Source organism: Thunnus thynnus, chromosome 14 (genome assembly GCF_963924715.1).
Source record: "Thunnus thynnus chromosome 14, fThuThy2.1, whole genome shotgun sequence".
NCBI classification, from domain to species: domain Eukaryota; kingdom Metazoa; phylum Chordata; class Actinopteri; order Scombriformes; family Scombridae; genus Thunnus; species Thunnus thynnus.
Window position 1 is genome coordinate 22,986,476 of NC_089530.1, and position 19,234 is coordinate 23,005,709.

Here is a 19,234-nt window from a genome sequence, read left to right on the forward strand (position 1 = left end):
CAGCACAGAGGAATAAGATATATCAGGCTTTGATACACACACACACACGCCGTATTTAATAAGTAGATCGTAAGAATTCGTTGATGGTTTGGCTCCGTGCATGAGATTTCTTGACAGGAAGAAAAATAACGGAAATCGCCAACCTTTTCCCTTAACCTACCGCTTTTACGACATTTTTGACCCCTCAGTCTCACTGACCCATTCATTTGGCCTGATGTTACAAACTCGCACTGCGCGGCCAAACTTTATTCAAACTCACAGACTCACTTTCTAGAGATCCCAAAAGTTTCCAAAGACACCAAACATGTCAAGGAATGTCTATAAAACGGTGCTTAATACATCTAGAATATATCCGTTCTTATGGAACTGCAAAAAACGGAGTCTTGGATTTGAATATTTGACTGTGTAAACATCATGCAGCTGCAGTTGCAAGCTGCAAACTGATACAGAATGAGATGCTGTCAGACAGAATAAGATGTTTCTTTTCCCGATCTTAAAGCTACTTAAGGGGAAAACCAGGAAATTGTATACTAAAGGCTTAAGCTACAATTGAAACGGCACTTCCAAACCACAGTTTTGATTATAAAGCTATTAATCGTTGGACAATAGAAATAACAATAGAAAAAAGTTAAAGAGGTTTCGACAGTGAACCACTACATTGCTTCAAAATCAGTGCAAAAGGTTGCTGTTGTGCTTTCTGGTGCATACATAGCTTTGCACAAGAACAAACGCTTTAATTGCAATCTGCAGCGAGACAGCGGAGCGCTCTGCATTCCTCAGATGACTGGACATACAGTCCTGTTTGCAGCAGCGAACGCTGCAGCAGGGAGGAGGGGGAAGTCCCTTTCCAATGTCAACTCGCCATGTGTTACACTTCTTAACTCGTCTGTCAAAGCTGAACTTTCTCTTTCTTAGTAGACTTTTTTTTTTTTTCCTTTTGCGTCGCCGCCCGTCAGCTTCGGCAGCTAAACCGCGATCGTTGATGCTTTTAACCGCAGTACAACCGCACAGAAATCTGGCTTTGTCACAGTTGCGCCACCACAGCGACAGTTTGACAACCACAGCTAGAAACAAGCAAACTGGAAAAGAGACCACTGATGCTAAGACTGAAGATGTATTCTTTCAACTGCTTTTTTTTCCCCCAAGCTTTTTACAACTATATACAGTAGAGTCCAAAAGTCTGAGACCACTGGGAAAGTGATCTCAGACTTTCAACCATATAGTGTATGTATTAGAGATGTGCAGAAAACCCAGTGCTGATGTGCAACTATACCATTAAAACCCCTGCATATATAAGAAAAGGGCTTTTGAATAGCTGTTCACTGTAGTGACTAGGGATGTGCAGAGATCCCAGTATTTGTATTTGTCTTTGTATTTGTTAAGGCAGCAAAATTATTTGTATCTGTATTTGTATTCGAATAAAAGTGGAAAGAAGCTTAAAAATCCTGTTTTTGTTTTTATTACGCTTTTAATTTTAGAAAATTAAAGTGTTACAATAAGTGTTCATAAATAAACTACCTTACGAAGGAGGTCCCCACACCGGGTCTGGAACTGGAGTCTCCCAGATCATAGACGACTGCGCTGATTACTGAGCTAAAACTTTACTCATCACCTCATTGCAGACAGACCTCTAACATTTTTTTAAATATTTGTATGAAACAAATATTCGTAAAACAACAAAAACATTATTTGTGCTTTGCCGAATAATGTTTTTGTATTTGTATTTGGGCACACCCCTAGTATATATAAGCTAATATGAGATTTACCAGTAGGAATTCTGCAATTTAGGTCTGCAACTTGAATAACTGATTAATGATTTAGCCGACAAAATGTCAAAAAATAGTGAATGAAACTTATTCTGCTCTCTTGTTTTGTCCGAAGGTCACAAATATATTCAACTTACAATGGTATAAAAAACTAAAGCAGCATATTTTCACATTAGAGAAGCTGGAACCAGCAAATATTTGTCATTTTTTTGCTTGGTAAACGACTTCAATGACTAATCAATTATCAAAACTGTGAATTCATTCTCTGCTGATGGACTCATTGATTAATGGATTAGTATGACCGCAACACTTTTGTATCTTTACAATAAAGAGTTTGTGGTGATAATAAAAGCAGAACTGACATGATTAGAAACCCCAGCATAATAGCTTTATTATGAATTTATCAATGTCAGTAAAGACTACGATCAGATACTGCTATATCTTTTTATATTTATATATATATTTATATCATTTTTTTCTATATCATGAACCCCTACTTCAGGCTAGTTACACCAGATTATAGGTCCATGAACTGTGCCAATATTATACCTTATCATGTGACAATATGGAAATTATAATCATGGATTACACATTTACATGTTCAGAACGACAGATGTTCAAGTCTGTCTCAGTGAGCCTGTTGGAGTCAGTCAGCACTAAAAATGTTTTGCTAGCTCAGTTTAACCTGCAGGAGTTTCTGAAGGCTCATGTAACGTGTTTTTTTTTATGCCACAGTGTTGCAAGCGTCTGCCTACTGAAGCGACTGCCAAGAATTACCACTGTCACAGATGATGAGGAGCTCAAAAAAGACAAAAGTACAGTCTAAAAAATGCCTGAAAGTGCCAGTGAAAAAATAAAAATTGACAGGCTCCAGAAACCTGACAGGAGAGAGTGTGTGACTAATAGACAAGATACATAAATGTGATATATATGTTCTGCTTTAATGGTTTTATTTCACTTCTACAAGAGAAAAGTCTTCAAACTACTCTCAAATTTCCTTACAGGATGATTGTGAACATGTGTTGTATCTTCAAAAAATATTTTTTCCAAAAACAGGAGTTGGAAATTAAGGAGGTAGAGGTCGACACAGGTGTGCTAAGTAGCAAAATATCAGTTTCATTCTGCAGATATTTCTCATTTCTCCTGTATGAAAAACTATTCTACTGCTTTAATAATACATGAATCAAAGGATGTGGTTCTAGTCGACTCATTGGTTATTTTTACTGAGTATATTTATTTTCTGTATGTAACTTAAGCTGTGCAAAGACAAAAATGGTATATATGTTCTGTTTGTGACATATATAAAGCTAATAAATATAAAAAGCTAATGTAAAAAATGAAAAAAATGCAATGCAAAGTGTGGATGATGATTTAAAAATGAATGTAGGTCAAATCCTTGAGGCACAGCTTATGTTACACTCAAGTATATCACAACTAAGACAAAAATACTGTATGCCCACTCTCAGAGCATGTCCTGAGGAAGAGTAGGAGAGGAAGAAGAGGGCAGAAATAGTAGGCCTATATCATCAAAAGGCCCATCAGACAAGTGTATAGTCTGTATATTATACAGATCCTGCACAAAGAGATGGTTTATACAGGCGGTGGTGTGGCTGCACGAGATCCACCCTTAAACTTAAGGAAAGAGGTTTTCGGTTCGCAGTTGTTAATCAGCGGTTGTTAGTGTCATCGAGAACGTCAGTGAGTCAGCTGCTGCCCCACAGCTGATCCTGTGCTCTAACCACCGAGAGACAGGCATGAATGATTGCATTATTATATTACCCACATAGTGTACAGACTATCCGCACACTTGTTAATGTTTTTAAAGACCGATTCAACCAAAAAAAAAAAAAAAGTAATATAGTTTTCTGGGAAAAGTCAGCACAGAATCGAATACAGCTCAGATCACGACTTTTAACAAGTGAAACACAGAGTAAAGCAGAGTAACTAATCTATGTTGGTTTATTGGTTGAGTCACTGCTTTCACCCCTTTTAAAAAAACAATCAATTATGTGAAGTGGCTCTTTTCACCTAACTATGAAACTGTGGGATGTGTGTTTATAGCCTGGTATGAGTGTGCAAACCACTTATTCTGGTGAACTTCAACTGAAATTAATTGCAGGAAAACCTTCAACCCTACATGATACATCAACTGATATAATCTCAAATAGCTCACAAACAGGGAAAAATGGGATGACAATGGCACAGATATCTGCAAAGTGAATCACACACATACACACCCTGTTCTATATTTACAGTGTCTTTGCTCCAGTTCACCTGACATTTATTCTTTCGGTACCTGCATTAAAAAAAAGTCCAAACACAGACTGTTCTCAGCTTTTGACTAATTTTAGCCCAAACCTTGCTGGAGCAGAGTTTAGTCCTGATCCTACAGGATTTAACCTGCTACCTTGCACAGTATGATGAAGATTACAGAAGGTTACAGTATTGTTAAAGTCTCAGGATAACCAGAAAGCAACTGAAAAAGCACTATTGTAATTAATAGTTTGAGATCTGCACTGCAAAATCTCACTGACAATAATGTGACTTTATGTTCACTGATGGATTACACAACTCAAAGATGTTTCAAATGTAGCCCGTCTGGCCAATTTATCTGTCTGGAACTTGTTTGAATCTGTCGAAAACAGATTAAAAAAAAAAAACCAACAGCTGTCTGATATTGATATGAATGATAGAAAAAAAGTAGGGAGAAAACAGCAGCATTGTTTGCAAAATGCTTAAACGTGACGTAAAGTTCACATGATTTACGGATGTAAAAATGATGCAAATTTAGCGGTATGTTCCTTTAAGATCATTTGACATTCACAATGTGAGAGCTGAAGGATGTTTTTGATTGGATGCATACATTTCATTCATGCTTTTATTATAGAAATAATCATTTAATTGAAAAAGTGATGATTCCAGCATTAAGAAACATGTTTTTGAACATTTTAACACATCTAGGACACCGTTTAGTGAATGCATATTTGTAAAACCATCATGGTGAGATCAAACACTGCTGTCTCACCCCCCCCCCCCCCCCCCCCCTATCCCTCCCTCATTCAGCCATTCAAAAGTAGACAACTTCAACACCCTCTCTGTCTTTCGCTCGTCAGACTCTCCCTTCCCGCACTTACTGGCTGTTGTGCAGTAAAATCAAACACTTGTTTTTCTCTCTCTCTCCCCGCTTCTCTCTTTAATGACAAGTTCTAACAAGGAGGCTGCCTACACATGAAGTCACTGTTCAGAGGGGAGCAGAAATTCCTCAAAGATTGGGAAATCTGATCTTTTTTTTACTCTCAAACTCACCCAAAAGCGCATAATAAGTGTGAACTGGTGTTACTGGAAATCCCACAATCATTTTACCTTCATCATCAGGATCTTATCAAGCTTATCGACATGTTTTGTCGCTTTCCTTTATTTTCCATAATACCACATCTGTAACGATGCATTGGATCACAACATCAGGACGCCTGTTTTTATGTGTTCTCTTTAGGGTTTAGTGCTTCTGTGTTCATATTGTTCATCATATTGTTTTGTTCTTGACTGCTTAAGGGTTCATTGGTGAAATGCAGTTATTTATCACGCTTTTTGTGATTTTTTATTTTTTTTACTGTTATGATCTTGGATGTTAAACATGGTCAAAGGTCCAAAACTTGAGGTGAACGTATGTAAAAATGCTCCCTGCAAATAAAAGGGCAAATAATATAAATAAACATATTTTGTTTCTTTCAGGAAGGGCAGGGGGTTGTAAATTTGTGTTATTTACCTCATTTATGTGCACTCATTTCATTTGAGCTCAGTGTGAGAGTCTCTACTGCATTTTGCTGTCATTTACAGTTGCACTAGCTCTCTGTGTTTCACCAAGGATGGTGTTGTTCCCCAACAACGATATCATCATCCATCACAATGTTTCACTGTGGATATTGTCACATGCCAATTCGGTAGACATTGCCCAACCCTACTTGTGATGATATCAGATCATTCACCCATGCCCACAAATGGCCGTCCGTTGGTAGTCTTTGTTGCTAAGACTGTCGCTAAGTTTGTTCCATGGGGTGTTCACATTGTCCACTCGCATATTATGGATCGAATTTAGTGTCTAACATTTATGAATGTATTTGACAAGTTTCCATTTTGAATAACAAACAAGAAACATGAGTGAGTTTGTTTACGTAGCCTCCAGAGTTGTTAGAAGTCTGAGGGGCAGCTGGCCAATCGAACACAGTAGTGTCATCAGGAGGCGGGCCTTAAAGAGACAGGAGTTAAAACTGCCTGATTGAGAGAGAGGCTGAACTGAGGGGGCTGCATAAAGCACCAGTATAAGATAAATAAGGAGGTTTTTGAACTGTAAATGATGCAAAATTATTCCAGTAGAGCCCCAGAATATAAATATAGACCTAAAATTGTGCTAGGTCCCCTTTATAAGTATTCTAATAGGTTTAATGTTTGAAGAGAGCTGGGTATCTTTTCATTATTTTTTCTATACTAGTGCTGTTGCAATAGAGATGTGGCAATACCCAGTCATACCTACAAGCTGTTTATATCACACCAAAAGTAGTGCAGGTTTTTTTTTTTAAAAAGGACAAAAGCACAGTCTTTACTTCAATGAAGATTCTGTCAAGCCTGCCTGAAGTTGGAAATCATCCCAGTGTGTCCATGTTTTAATCTTTTGGCAGTTCAGTAACCGGGAGCAATGAAACAGCCCAAATACTGTCATTTCAGCAAGTCTTCTCTGAGCCTCCAGAGCATTTTTGCACAATTCATTACACAACAGTTTTCACTGCGTATTATTCTTCACGCCTGCTTGAATAATGAGCTCAAATTTCTGGGATGTGGATTCACTTTGTTGACGGTGTGTGTGTGTGTGTGTGTAGGTGTGTGTGTGTGTGTGTGTGTGTGTGTGTGTGTGTGTGTGTGTGTGTGTGCGTGCGCGCTCTGGTTGGCTTACAATGCGACTGGCTCGGCCGGTATGATTTTCTGCTGAAGGTGAGTGTCGATGGGCCTTGTACAGGCTTGCAGGAGAGCGGTGACAGTTGGATTTTTACTCTTTAGTTTGATGGTTTTTCTTTCTATAAGCAGATACTTGTCACAACATGGACGTAACGTTTCTGTTCACATGCTGCTGTAAACTGACAATAGACACCAACTGATGTTTCTCTCATTAAACTAGTGTGGGAGCATTAAGCTAGCAACTACCTTTATTAATGAGGAAGAATCAATCCTACCAGAAGGTTTTTAGCCAAAGGACTTTGTTTGCATCATAAAATAAGTAATTGGGAAAGAAAAAAATAATAAAATTCAAAATGCTGTGGTGTCCCTTGATGTTAACGTGGAAACTATTGTATGCACTGTTGCTAGGCCACTGTGTGTGTGTGTGTGTGTGTGTGTGTGCTCCTCTAAGAATACAGAGCTTGTCTGTGCTAAAAGAAAAAAAAACATGGGAAGATTAAAGGACTGACGAAAGTGTTATCGGATGAGAGGGAGAATGGAAATGGGTGTGAAAGCGGCGGTCAGAGATACAAACAACAGAGGAGAACAGGGAGCCGACGAGGCATTCAGGTGCAGCCGTACTTTCAATCGCCTCTTGTGAAGCCTTTTTTTTTTCTGTCCAACACCTAAAATGATGAGATTAAAGGAATACACTGAATACAGCTGCAACTACTGATTATTTTCATGACTGATTAATCCATTCATCTATTGTTTAATGAACGAATTGTTTAGTCAATGAAGTGTCAGAAAATAAGGACGAATACTCATCATCGTCGTCTTTTAATCCTTATAGGGGAGAGGCTACTGTTGTTTAGGATTTGTATGTGATTTGATAAATTATTGTGATTATTATAAATCTAGGCTTTTTTTTTCCTTGACACGACCTGGCGCCTACATCACCCACAATGCACCTCAACTCAATTCACTCCACAGAGAGCTGAAGTAAGAAAAACCTCATTCTAAACCATACTGAGTCTTTCTCAACGATACGTCATGTTGCTCACTTCATATGTTTAGATGATGAATGTGTTTTTTGGAATATGAACTAGTATCTTTATTTATTCAATATGTTTAGAAGGCTTTTAGAGTGGGGGGAAGGGTCAGGAAAGACTCAGCAGCCATCCATTTCTCCGTTCTCTGTTTAAAAGCAGCTAATTGACAGTTAAGTGTCAGCTGTTAGTCCACCTTAAAGGTCAGTCCACCTTTCCGCCACTCGCTCAACCGCACATATTAAGCACTGCCTTATTCCTTAAAGGAGCTACGCTACTCTTACAACAGTACATTTCATACGGATGTCCTTTGGAGAACGAGGAGAGGGAGGATTCTGGGGTTTGATGTACTAGTCGATGACTCAAAACACTCCCGTGATAACGTAGGGTGTTATCATGCTCGTACAGTATGAACAAGTATCATAATTCTTCAGGCGTGGTGAGCTGTCACTGCAGAATGAATATAAGGAAAACACTGGTATACCATATAAAACTCTTTTCACATGCAATACTCCCCAACACATACTGGTGTGTAAAATCCCCTATAATGAGAACGATGTTGCTCCATAATAACATTTAAACTGTGTTTCAATAGAGAGAGAAAGAGAGAAAACAAGAACTTGACATGATGCAACATGAGAAATGAAATATGATACAGAAACAATGCGCTGACTAACTGTAACTACTTTTCCTGTGGGAAGATCTGTGTTCCTGGAAGACTCGCTGTCACAGACGAGTCTGGATGTCTCACTGAAATAGTCCCAAAAAAATGACCCATAGCTGACTCACCTGTACTCATATGGTGTATTTCTATTTTAAACGCTGAAACGTCAGGATTCTTTATTTAGATCATGTTTATTTCCTTGGTCTGTGTAACATAGCATCTCTGTGTCCACTAGCATGTGTTCTGACTTCGTATGTAATCTGATCATCATTCTCACAAATAGATTTCAAGTCTCTAACATTTGCATTCAGATAAAAATAAAAAAAAATGACCAGACACGAATCTGCAGCCTAGTTTCAGCCCCAAAAATAACAAATAAATCAGCCCTTGTGTTGAGAAGAACTGTTTTACTGTCTGGTTTTGGGCCAACTGATCCTCCATCAACCTAATAGCAAGTTGATAAAAGTGCAATATTCCATTCATACAATCAAAGAGCATTCAGTCAGCTCCTTTCTCTATATCATCAGGGATATACTGTATGATCTTTCACATTCAAAAAAATATTTTGTTGAAGCTCAACATCCTGAACTAACTGAGGAGGAGATTTATCGTTTTCCCTTCCTCTATGTCTTAGTGGAATGAGCTTTATATTTGGAAAGAATAACTTTACAAAAACATTCTTATTTGTTGACTCTGGATCAGACAGAGTCTGAAACATTTCTAAGAGCATCCTACCAATCCAGTCTAGAGTCAGAGGAGGTCAGGAGGATGAAAGGAAGAAGCAGAAGCCAGGTTCTTTAGATTTAATCCATGCTACATGGTCTTCTTCCATCAGTCTCCTTTAACTTTTCTAATATCAGTCATTCATTTTTTTTCACTCTCTCTTACATAATTCAGCTGCAACAAAAGCAAACTGTGAGGAGCAGAAATATACCAGGATAAACGGCAAAAATACATACAAGATTTTACATCCGATCATTACTCGGTAACCGTCATCGCTCAATGTTTGGGTATCAGAATCAGTGAGTACTAAGTGCTGCCTACACCTGCAGCAGCAAAGCAGATATCATCAAAAAATAACAAAAATAAAGGTTAGCAATGACATTAGCCAGGTTAGCAGCCAAATTTAGCGCAAAAGAAAATTCAAATTAATGCACATTTTCACTCACAGTTTTTTTTTGTTTTGTTTTTTTGAGAATATCAGGAGTCGGTTCATCAGTATAAACAGCTGGTGGCGCTTTTCCAGTCAGGCCATTAAACCATTGCAGAAGAAGAGGGCTCACAATGAGATGATGTCATAAAAGAGCTGCAGTCAAACCTCAAAGGGTTAAAAAATGTGATGGAAATATGACATTTTTGTTTGTTTCATTGGTTAATTTTAGGAGCCTTACAGTCATTGCTCCACACAGAATATTTAGTCTCATTTACATCTGTTTCCGTTGAACTTGGTCACATTTTGCTTTCAATGAAACACCAACTTTTCCACCTCAGCCAAGCGTAAAAACTTTCTTGCAACATTTTGCAATGTTGCAATGAATTTTCTGTGTTTCCACTCATGGGTGGAAAACAGATGTAATAAAGAAGAAAGTAATCCCAGTACTTAGAGGCTGATAACAGTTAATGATAATGGTCTAAGTCATTCTACCAAAATACTTCAGCACATCTTACATGCTAACTACCTACAGTAGCATTCAGCCTTATATGAAACACATTGTGACATTCAGAGGAAACTGCTGAAACCAACAAACACTGCAAAATAACACTTTCTATTAAAATTAATGATCATGAAAATAATAAATAATGTACTGCTATGGCTGTTCAAGAGCTCTAATAAGTGATGTCTTCTGGCTCAGAAGCTTTTCAGCATGTGCGCACAATGAGCAACTTTCATTCTACTGAATTAGACGCCATCTTGGAACAGAGTATTCATTCATTCATCCATTCTTTCTTTTGTCTTTCACATCATTCGACATTCCTTTTCAACAGACAGATTAGCAGATATGTTGATAATGGCGTATTTGTGCACTGCTCTTTAATCTGGTAGATTTAGAGCCTTTAAAGAGTAACTTAACACCCGCTAATAATCTTTGTTTTTGCTGACCTCCAGTGGTTTAACTTCTCGCCTTGCTGCAGTGATGCACAGGTGTACTCCAGGACCCTGTGACATCATCACTGGGTGAGGTTAAAGGTGCACACTTCTGACCACACCCTACAGAGGCGGGACAGGCTTCACTCATCCAACCAGAGAGGGCGGCTGCTTTTCAGCTTGGCGTTAATTTACTCCGAAAGCATTACTCACTAAAGAGGCTATTTAGTTCACTCAAGGCGATGCGTGTCTGTGGTGACACAACGCATGAAGCAGTCAAAGTCGGGACTTGTTTAACCTTGAGTGCATAAGGGAGCGGCTTCATAACACGCTCCATCGAAAGCACAAGGTGCAAAGTTTGGCAGACGTCCACCAAAAATGCACTTCATTCGACTGAATGAATGAGTTAACATCAGTTTTGGCGTATTTTGGCGTTAAAAATAAGGATTTAGCTTCAGCAGGCTTTCTCATGGCTTAGAGATACAAAACTTTGCCTATAAAACTGATAATTGAACCCATCAGAGCAGCAGTGGCAACCAAGAGTCACTTTCATCCTGCTCCAAAATCTTTATTCAAGAGTCGAACCTTTACTGTCAAAACATGTGAAACATCACAGGGCCTGGCAGCCTTGACCTTCTCTGGCTTTGCAAGTCTCCCGTCTTGAAAGATTTCCGCCATGAGGAATACACTGGGAGCTGTACTTTCTTTTCTCCAAACCCGTCCTCCTCCTATTTCATCATCCCCCTCTCTTTCATCTTGTTCTCTCTCTCTTTCTCTCTCTCTCTCTCTCTCTCTCTCTTTAATGGACCTGATGGCCTCATCAATAATACACTCAAATATCCGTCTGCTTCAGCGGCTTCAGACAACAACGGACAGCTTCTTCATGCAGGCGTGTGTGTTTTTTGTGTGTACCATGCATGTGGCCTAACCACACCCACTCGCCTTCTTTGTAGCTCTTGCTGTGGGCCACTGGTTCATCTAACGAGAGCACAACAAAGGTAACTGGATCTATACTGTGTGTGTGTGTGCAGTGAGTCATGTTGTGCATTTACGACACTGACTTGCAAAACAACGTTTGCTTTAGCCAAAAAAAATCATGTGTATGTTCAGATGAAATATGTGTTTTCACAGCTTAACAAAGATCTGTAATAGTTTGTTTTTCAAGTTTTTAGGTCACATCTATCAGGCCGATGATGCCAGTGCTGACTACCTTTATCATTACAATAATATGGCTGCAGCTCATTATTTTCATTGATATAGATTATTTTTTTGGATAGATTAGCCTTTAAAACAAAATAAAATAGTGGAAAATGCTCACTGTATGTTCCCAGAGCCCAAGTTTTGTCCAACCAACAAAGATTTTTCAGCTTATAATTATATAAAACTGAGAAAAGTGACAAATCCTCACATTTGAGAAGCTGAGACAAGAGAACGTTTTCATATTTTGTTTGGAAAATGGATTATACCCTAAATTGATCAGTGAAACTGTTGGTAAATTGGCTCTGAATCAACCAGCTGATAAACTGATCACTTCAATCGTGACCTCTGACATTTATAAACCACACCAAGAACAACGAGGTGAACAGCTTCACAAAAGCAACCATGGATCCTGTAGTTGAACAAGCAGCACAGGTTTCAGCGTTATCGATTCCGTGCGTTCACCTTATTGAGTCATTTATGAAAGACTAACGCAGGGATGACACTTAACAACATAAACACATTAATGGCCTGATTTGACAGACGTGGGGCGTCGAAAATGAGAACGAGCGTCAGATACCGTACGATGATTGCTCAATTTTAACCCATCTTGTGTGGCGGACAGTTCACACTACATCTGGGACACTTCAGGACGTCCCAACAGAGGGACTAGCATTTGTTCCTTCTTTCGTCTTGTTTGACATCTTCTACAACCTGCTGTGTGACCGACAGGAGCTCAGAGGAAGGATGTTGTCGGTGCTGTCAGGTGTCCTGACAACTCCGTCTCCATCAGCTACTCACACAAGTGTTGATGGACGGTGAGTTATGACCTATGAGATGATCTGTCATGTCTGTGAGCCGAGTCATCGCAGGAATAACGACTCTATGATCAACTGATCGCACAGTGATCATCTCAAAAGACAAAAATATTAAGCTGATAAAGCAAAAGTTTCAAACACAGTTATGTAAGGTAGTGAGTTAATGTCACAACTATGACTTGAGTCTTGATTTTTTTCTTCTTCGTCTGGTAGGAATGAGCTTCCATACTGAACAGGTTTACTTTTACACTTGAACTTTTCCTCATTATGCTGAAGCAATTAGCTGAAAAATTAATAAAAGTTGATTGTTAGAAAATTAAGTGGTAATTGCTTAATTTTTTTAGTCATATATCAAGCAAAAATGCAAAAATGCTGCACGGATGCACTTGGTTACCAACCAGCCAGATCCCCAGGGAGCCCAGAAGCCTCAATTCACTGTGTGTCAAGGTTTTTGTACATAATTGCAGACTTGTTTTGGAATATGTGTCCACCACAGTACAATATTAGATAAGACGGGTCCTACATTATTAGCATTATTAGCTAACATTGCAGTCCTCCCTTATAGAGGGACTCTGTGTCGAAATATGGCTTTTTCAGACTATATTTTTGTTTATATCTTATACAGGTTGTGCATATTCCTCAAAAGTGACGGCAAAAAAACTTATATTTGTCCCAGGGTCTCCTAGCACTTTATTCTGGCCATGCTCAAATGTGAGGATTTGTTGTAAAGTGACACAATTTCAAGGGTTGTCTCTGGAAATAAATATGAAATGTATTGACAAAATAATTAAATTTAGCCATAATAGAAATACTTGTTGGTCGCAGCCTTATAATGGAGTACTGTTCCACTGTGGTACCTTTATTGAAATAATTGGCTTGGGTGTTTTTTCCACCAGCTGGCCCTCTGAGTGTGTGTGTGTGTGTGTGTGTGTGTGTGTGTGTGTGTGTGTGTGTGTGTGCTTCAGTGTTTACATCTTACCCAGTCCTCGAAGTGTTTGCTGCCGTTGTGCAGGATGTCCTCAAACTGGATGCTACAGTTGGCCACGAAGTCGTCGTAACCGATGGGCGCGTCGTGGAAGACGGACAGCTCTATGGTGCGTCCGTCGTGCACCTCCGTGGTGAACTCATCGTTCCACGTGGGGCTGTTGTTCTTCTGCTTGGTGCAGGTCTGGCCCACGCGTGAGTCGTCCACGTTCAGGGCGATGTACGTGTCCAGGAGGAAGGTCTGGGTTTTGGGGCCGACGGCGTGACGCAGGGACCAAGCCGTCGGTTTGAGGTCCAGCGCCTCGCGGATCTTGATCTTCAGCTGCCCGTTGAAGACCACCATGGCGCGGTGAAACTGTCCCACTTCAGCTGTGGCTTTGTTTACGATGAACCCACCCTACTGTTCTCCCTAAACCACTTCCAAAACTGAACTCCTTTTACTGAATAACTGCTCTGTTCAACCGGTGCTCCTCCAGGCAGAGACTGTACTCCTGAATATGACGGAGAAAACGCACCACGTCTACTTCTACTGTGGAGCCTCTTTAAACCTTTTGGTCTAAGTAGCTTTTCGGCCTTTCCTTGAACCGTCTACACTTGTCGAAAAATGCTACAAATTCGCCCATACACCCTCCCAAAGATAAAGCCGAGAAACGACCGTTAACCCCGGGAGTGCACGGAAGAAACATGCACAGCTACCAACAACCGCGAATACGCACACAACATACGAGTAAAGGCCCCAGATGTGACTCGGTGTGTCATGTTTTCTTTTTTTTTTTTTTTTTTACCTCCCGAGGTGTTAAAAAAAAAGTCCGTTAGCTGTGGCGGGGCTCTAAGGAAGCGGTAGCCCGTGTTGCATTGCACCGTGTGGAGGGTGGGAGGCTCCAGATGCCGCCGCGGCGCATCGGGGATGTTCGAGCCGGACCGCTGCGACCAGACAGCGGCTGGAAACAACCGCAGCAGGGGCGGAGGGGAGGGCAGAGATTCAGGCGGTAAGTAGGTATGTAGGTAGTAAGGTAGGCTGAAGGTAAACGGGAGTTCCTGCTGCTGCTGCTCGGTGCACAGCCTGGTTTCATCCACTGCTTCCCGTGGACATACCTCTGGCTGCCTCCCGCCGACACCGCACTCTGTCTCCGTCTCACTGTGGTGCAGGAAATGCGAAAAACACGTCAGATTTCTCGGAGCCTGGTGTGACAGACGGGGGAGTGCGACGCAACCCAGACTAGGGAGGTGTTTGGGAGCAGCAGGGCTGGAGAGAGGAGAGAGGAGGGGGCGGTTTGGGTTAATACACAAGTGGAGAAAGTGGAGAAATAAAAACGCTTTGCATTACACCAAGGTGCCCTTGAGCAAGACTTCTTCACAGCCCAGGTGGAGCTGCAAAAGAAGCCGAGTTGCACATTGCTGCAGCTCCTATATAGCTGTGCATGTGAAACTGTTGGAAATACAGGAAAACAGGTGCGCAGTGCATTTTCTGCAGAGAAATAAAGGCTGAAAAAAAAAACACATTCACTGTGAAATCTGGATGTGAGCCAACTGTCCCCCCTTCCCCTCCCCTCCCTTCTGCTGTAAGTCCAGGTGCAGAAATATGAACATTCATCCACTCAATAAAAACCAATGGCCAACTCCATAAAAGATGGGACCTTAGGGGATGAATGCAGGGATATGTGAGGCATGCTAGGAATTTCAAAGAGATGATTGCATATTACCTTTTAGCCACATGACCATGCTGTGTGCAGCAGTGTGTGTCCACAACAGAAAAAAAAATCTCCTTAAACAGCCAACTCTCAGTTAATTTCTGCATATTTTTGCCTGTAAAACTCAACATCTGACTCTTCCAGTTGTGGTGTGTGAGTTTGTGTTGTTGGGAGTAATATTCTGCACCTGCAGAGACTGTGTTTCAAGACAGGAATCTTTACCAGGGATCTCTCAAAAGCATTACAACACGAATCTTAAAAAAGGTTATATTAAAAATACTGCATGTTCACCTTTTTCTTTGCCGTACTGTCAAATCTGTTTTGAATTCCCATCAGGTTAAAATCAAATAGTCTGCCATGCAATGTGACATTTCATATTTCATATGCACAGAAAAATGCATCCATGTATATAAAATGTGTGTGTTTCTCTGGGGGACAAACAGCAAAAATGTGATTTATTTGTAAGGTGAATCTTGATGAAGGGTCAAACGTCTGCCGAGCAGACTCACTGATGTCTATACAGGAATGTGTCTTTAGTGATATTAGTGCAGGAACATATTGTACCTGACAGCTGCAGCTCAAGGCCGACAGCGATTCACATTTTACACAAAGAAACGGTGCATTTATCTGCACAGCGTGCTGTCATTATCTGCATTCAAGCAGCTTACAGGGGGAAAAAAATCCAATTCAACAACACATCACGAGTACAGCTCAAACGTACTTTGCGATCCTTGTTAAACAGCTCTATAGAATTACTTTATCAGTTTTATTTTTCACATGTCCATGACCTTTATTTTTATACACGTGTAATTACAAAATGGGTCACAACATGTCATCATCACACACAGAATGACTTAAAATCCCCTAATTTCAGCTGGAGTTCAAGATAATGTAAAATCTGCACATAAGAAGTCCCGGCAATCTGCAAACAAATCTATGATATCTAAGATATAAGATATGGAGTGCTGTACTTACCAAATAAGATGACTATAAAAGTGGATAGATGCATTTTTAATACACTATATTAGTGAAATGTTAGTGCACATTATGTAACACAGTCATGCCTGTCAGCTACAAGGATGGGTGTGAAGTCACTTCACAGCATCCAGTAGTTAGAATTCAACACTTTTAAATCTTGAACACTGCTGACCCCTCCTGGTCAATCTTTAGCATTTTACAGGACGGGTTGACAAAAATTCAAGTGTCCTTATGAGCGGTGAAAGAGGTTTTCCTCGCTGTAATCATTCCTCCTGTTCATACTGGATATTAAAAGATCCTTCAAATATGCTTTCAGTGGAAGTGATGGAGGCCAAAATCCACAGTGTGTCCACACAGTCCTTTAAGTTTATCCGAAGCTTATATAATATTAATAATAATGATACATTCTATTTGTAGAGCACTTTTCAAGGTACTCAAAGACACTTTACAAAAAGGATCATGAATTGAATAATGTGAGGCTTCAGCAGTCTGAGTTATTCATATCAAGAGGATATCTGACACATTTACAGTCTTTTTAGCATGAAATTCTCCTCTTTGTGTTTCCACGGACAGTGTTTCCCTGTTGAGCTGCGGTGGAAGTATAGTAACAAAAAGAGGGACTTTGGCACTAAAAAGACTGTAACGTTGAAAGATATCTAATTGATTTGACTCATTTGGAGGCTGAAGCTTCATATTAGCTTCAGATAAACTTTTAATTACTTTTTTGCACAGAAGGAGGAGTGTGGATTTTGTCCTGCCATCACTTACATTGTAAGTGCATTATGAAGGGATCTTCTAATGGTCTTGATTACAGCAAGAAAAACACGTTTCAATGTTCATTTGGACTTGAAAAATTGTAAAACCTATACTTTAAACCTAAAACAACTCCTGTACCAACTGCAAAATTGACAAACTTCACTCAAAAAGGCCTAAAAATGGCAGTGACATGAGAAATCATACACATTTTAATGGTACATACAGTACTGCTGCAAAAAAATTCACGTGAACACAGAAGTTTCTGGTTTATTTGTTGGACTGTGATAAAGAAATACAGAAAAAAAAGTTTAAATCAATAATATAATGCAATTAAATCATAATAATAATGCAATAGAGAGTTTAGATGACAACATCAGCTTCATCATGATAATAAACAAGCTCGACTCTCTCCATTTCTCCAATTTGTGGAAAGGTTTTGGTTTGATATTCTTTTCCTAGTGAGGAAGCACCTGACAGAGGGAAAATACAGACATGTAGGATTAAAACTACATTAAAGATCTAAAATCTTCTGATATTTCAGGTTTGTCTTGATCGCTTCTCTGCTCAGAGGATAAAAATGTACGTTTACGTGCACATGAGTATCCTGGTTTTGAGTCTTTTCCTGGTTTTGATCATATTCAGGATATGGCATTTACATGGAACGTGAAAATCTGGTTATTTATATCCCTGCATGCATGACGTAACATAACAGTATCCAGGTTTCTTATCATCAGCGTCCAGTTGTGTCTTGACTCTTCATCATCTCAGCTGCTCATTTCTCTACCAACAGAGAGCGATGAGAAACCTGGATCACGTGTTTACATGCCACAGTATTCTGGTTTCTATTGAAGTACTCCAGGCTTCTGAAACCAGGGATACGATGTTTATGTGTGCAACACATAAAAACCGAAAACCTGATCACAACCAGGATACTAATAAGCATGTAAACACACTCAGTGACTATAACAGACCTTTTCCATAGTAGACACATTGACTTGTCACAGCAGGGAAAGCACAGGTGGAACTAAGAACATTAACGCTGGCTTCGTTCCAGTTAGCCATTACTAATGTTATTCATTACACTTGTGTTTGACAAGTTAAAATGCCAGAAAAAAAACACAAGCTGTAGCATGTAGCAACAGACAGACAGCAACCAAAAGCTCAAACTCAAAAGGAAGAGGGCCCTCTAGTGTAAATTTAGAGGAAATTCAAATCACTTCTTAAGTTTATAATCTTAAAAAGCGTAGTTTTACCCTCCTAATGCAGAAAAAGTGAATGAAAAGCTTCATTTTTATACAAGGAGCCCAGAATTTTTCTTCAGCCTTTGGGAGAAACAATATTCCTGTAGGCCTGCAGAGGTCACAGTAATGGATTAGCCTATTTGAAAGCAACAATATCCTTCTGTCTCATTTTTCCACCTTGTTTTCTCATTAAGCACATGAGCCGACGTGTCTCTGAGCTCCGCAGATAAGAATCAATCACAGACAGAGGAAATCCCCTGGACACCGGCCACGTCCTGCCCTCTCTTCTCTCCCCTCTCACTCAGCCGGGTCTAAATCAAACAAACATGGCTTGGCAGCGATGGATGGGATTTAGTCATCATCTCAACTGTAACTATGGTCACACTACAGGACAGCAACATCCAAGTGGCTGCAGGAAAATAACTGTTCTGAAGAATGAAAGGAACATTTTTTTTCCACTTTTAACAGCTGCAGGAATGGAAGGAAAAAACCTTTTTATGAATCAAAGATGAAGTTCTCCACAGAAGGGAATAATAACCGAGAGAACAAAAGACAGTTTATTTTTTCCATATACAGGAACAGTTTCATACTTTTACACTTACAGATAAAACATTTTTTAATGATTGATACTTGGAATTGATTTAATCCGACAAGAATAATAGCACAAGAATCATTACTGCAATATTATTCCCAGAGCTTTTAGTCATATATTGTGGCCTTCATTGGTAGGTGGACTTTTTTCAGTATCATACATCACATCCTTGCACTGCAACCATGCAACCTGGTATCACGCCAAAACATGTAATACACCCGCCAGTCTACCATGTGGGTGTCACATTTTGCCTCACCAAGGTGTGAAAAGTAAACATGTGTAGCGTTTCATAATCTGGCACCTCTATTGGCAGTAATCAGCAGGACAACATCATTTGTCTGTACTTTCCAAAACTGTTACACATCACTGTTAAAAATATTTTATGATGTGACAACGCTGTGGTTAAGGTCTGGTTAGGTTTAGGCACAAAAACCACTTGGTTAGGGTGAAAGAAGGATCATAGTTTGGGTTAAAATGATCACT

The 19,234-nt window shown here is 39.7% G+C and overlaps 1 protein-coding gene across 2 annotated transcripts in view; it reads right to left on the bottom strand.

Moving 5' to 3' along the window:
- LOC137197304 (protein kinase C epsilon type-like) overlaps positions 1 to 14,620 on the bottom strand; it is a 97,746-nt gene extending 83,126 nt beyond the window's left edge. For both annotated transcript variants that reach the window (XM_067610636.1, XM_067610635.1), the window contains exon 1: positions 13,489 to 14,620. In XM_067610636.1, coding sequence (XP_067466737.1) covers positions 13,489 to 13,836 — 348 coding nt within the window. In that variant the 5' untranslated portion in view covers positions 13,837 to 14,620. The remainder of the gene's footprint in view (positions 1 to 13,488) is intronic.
- Between the last annotated feature and the right edge of the window lie 4,614 nt (positions 14,621 to 19,234).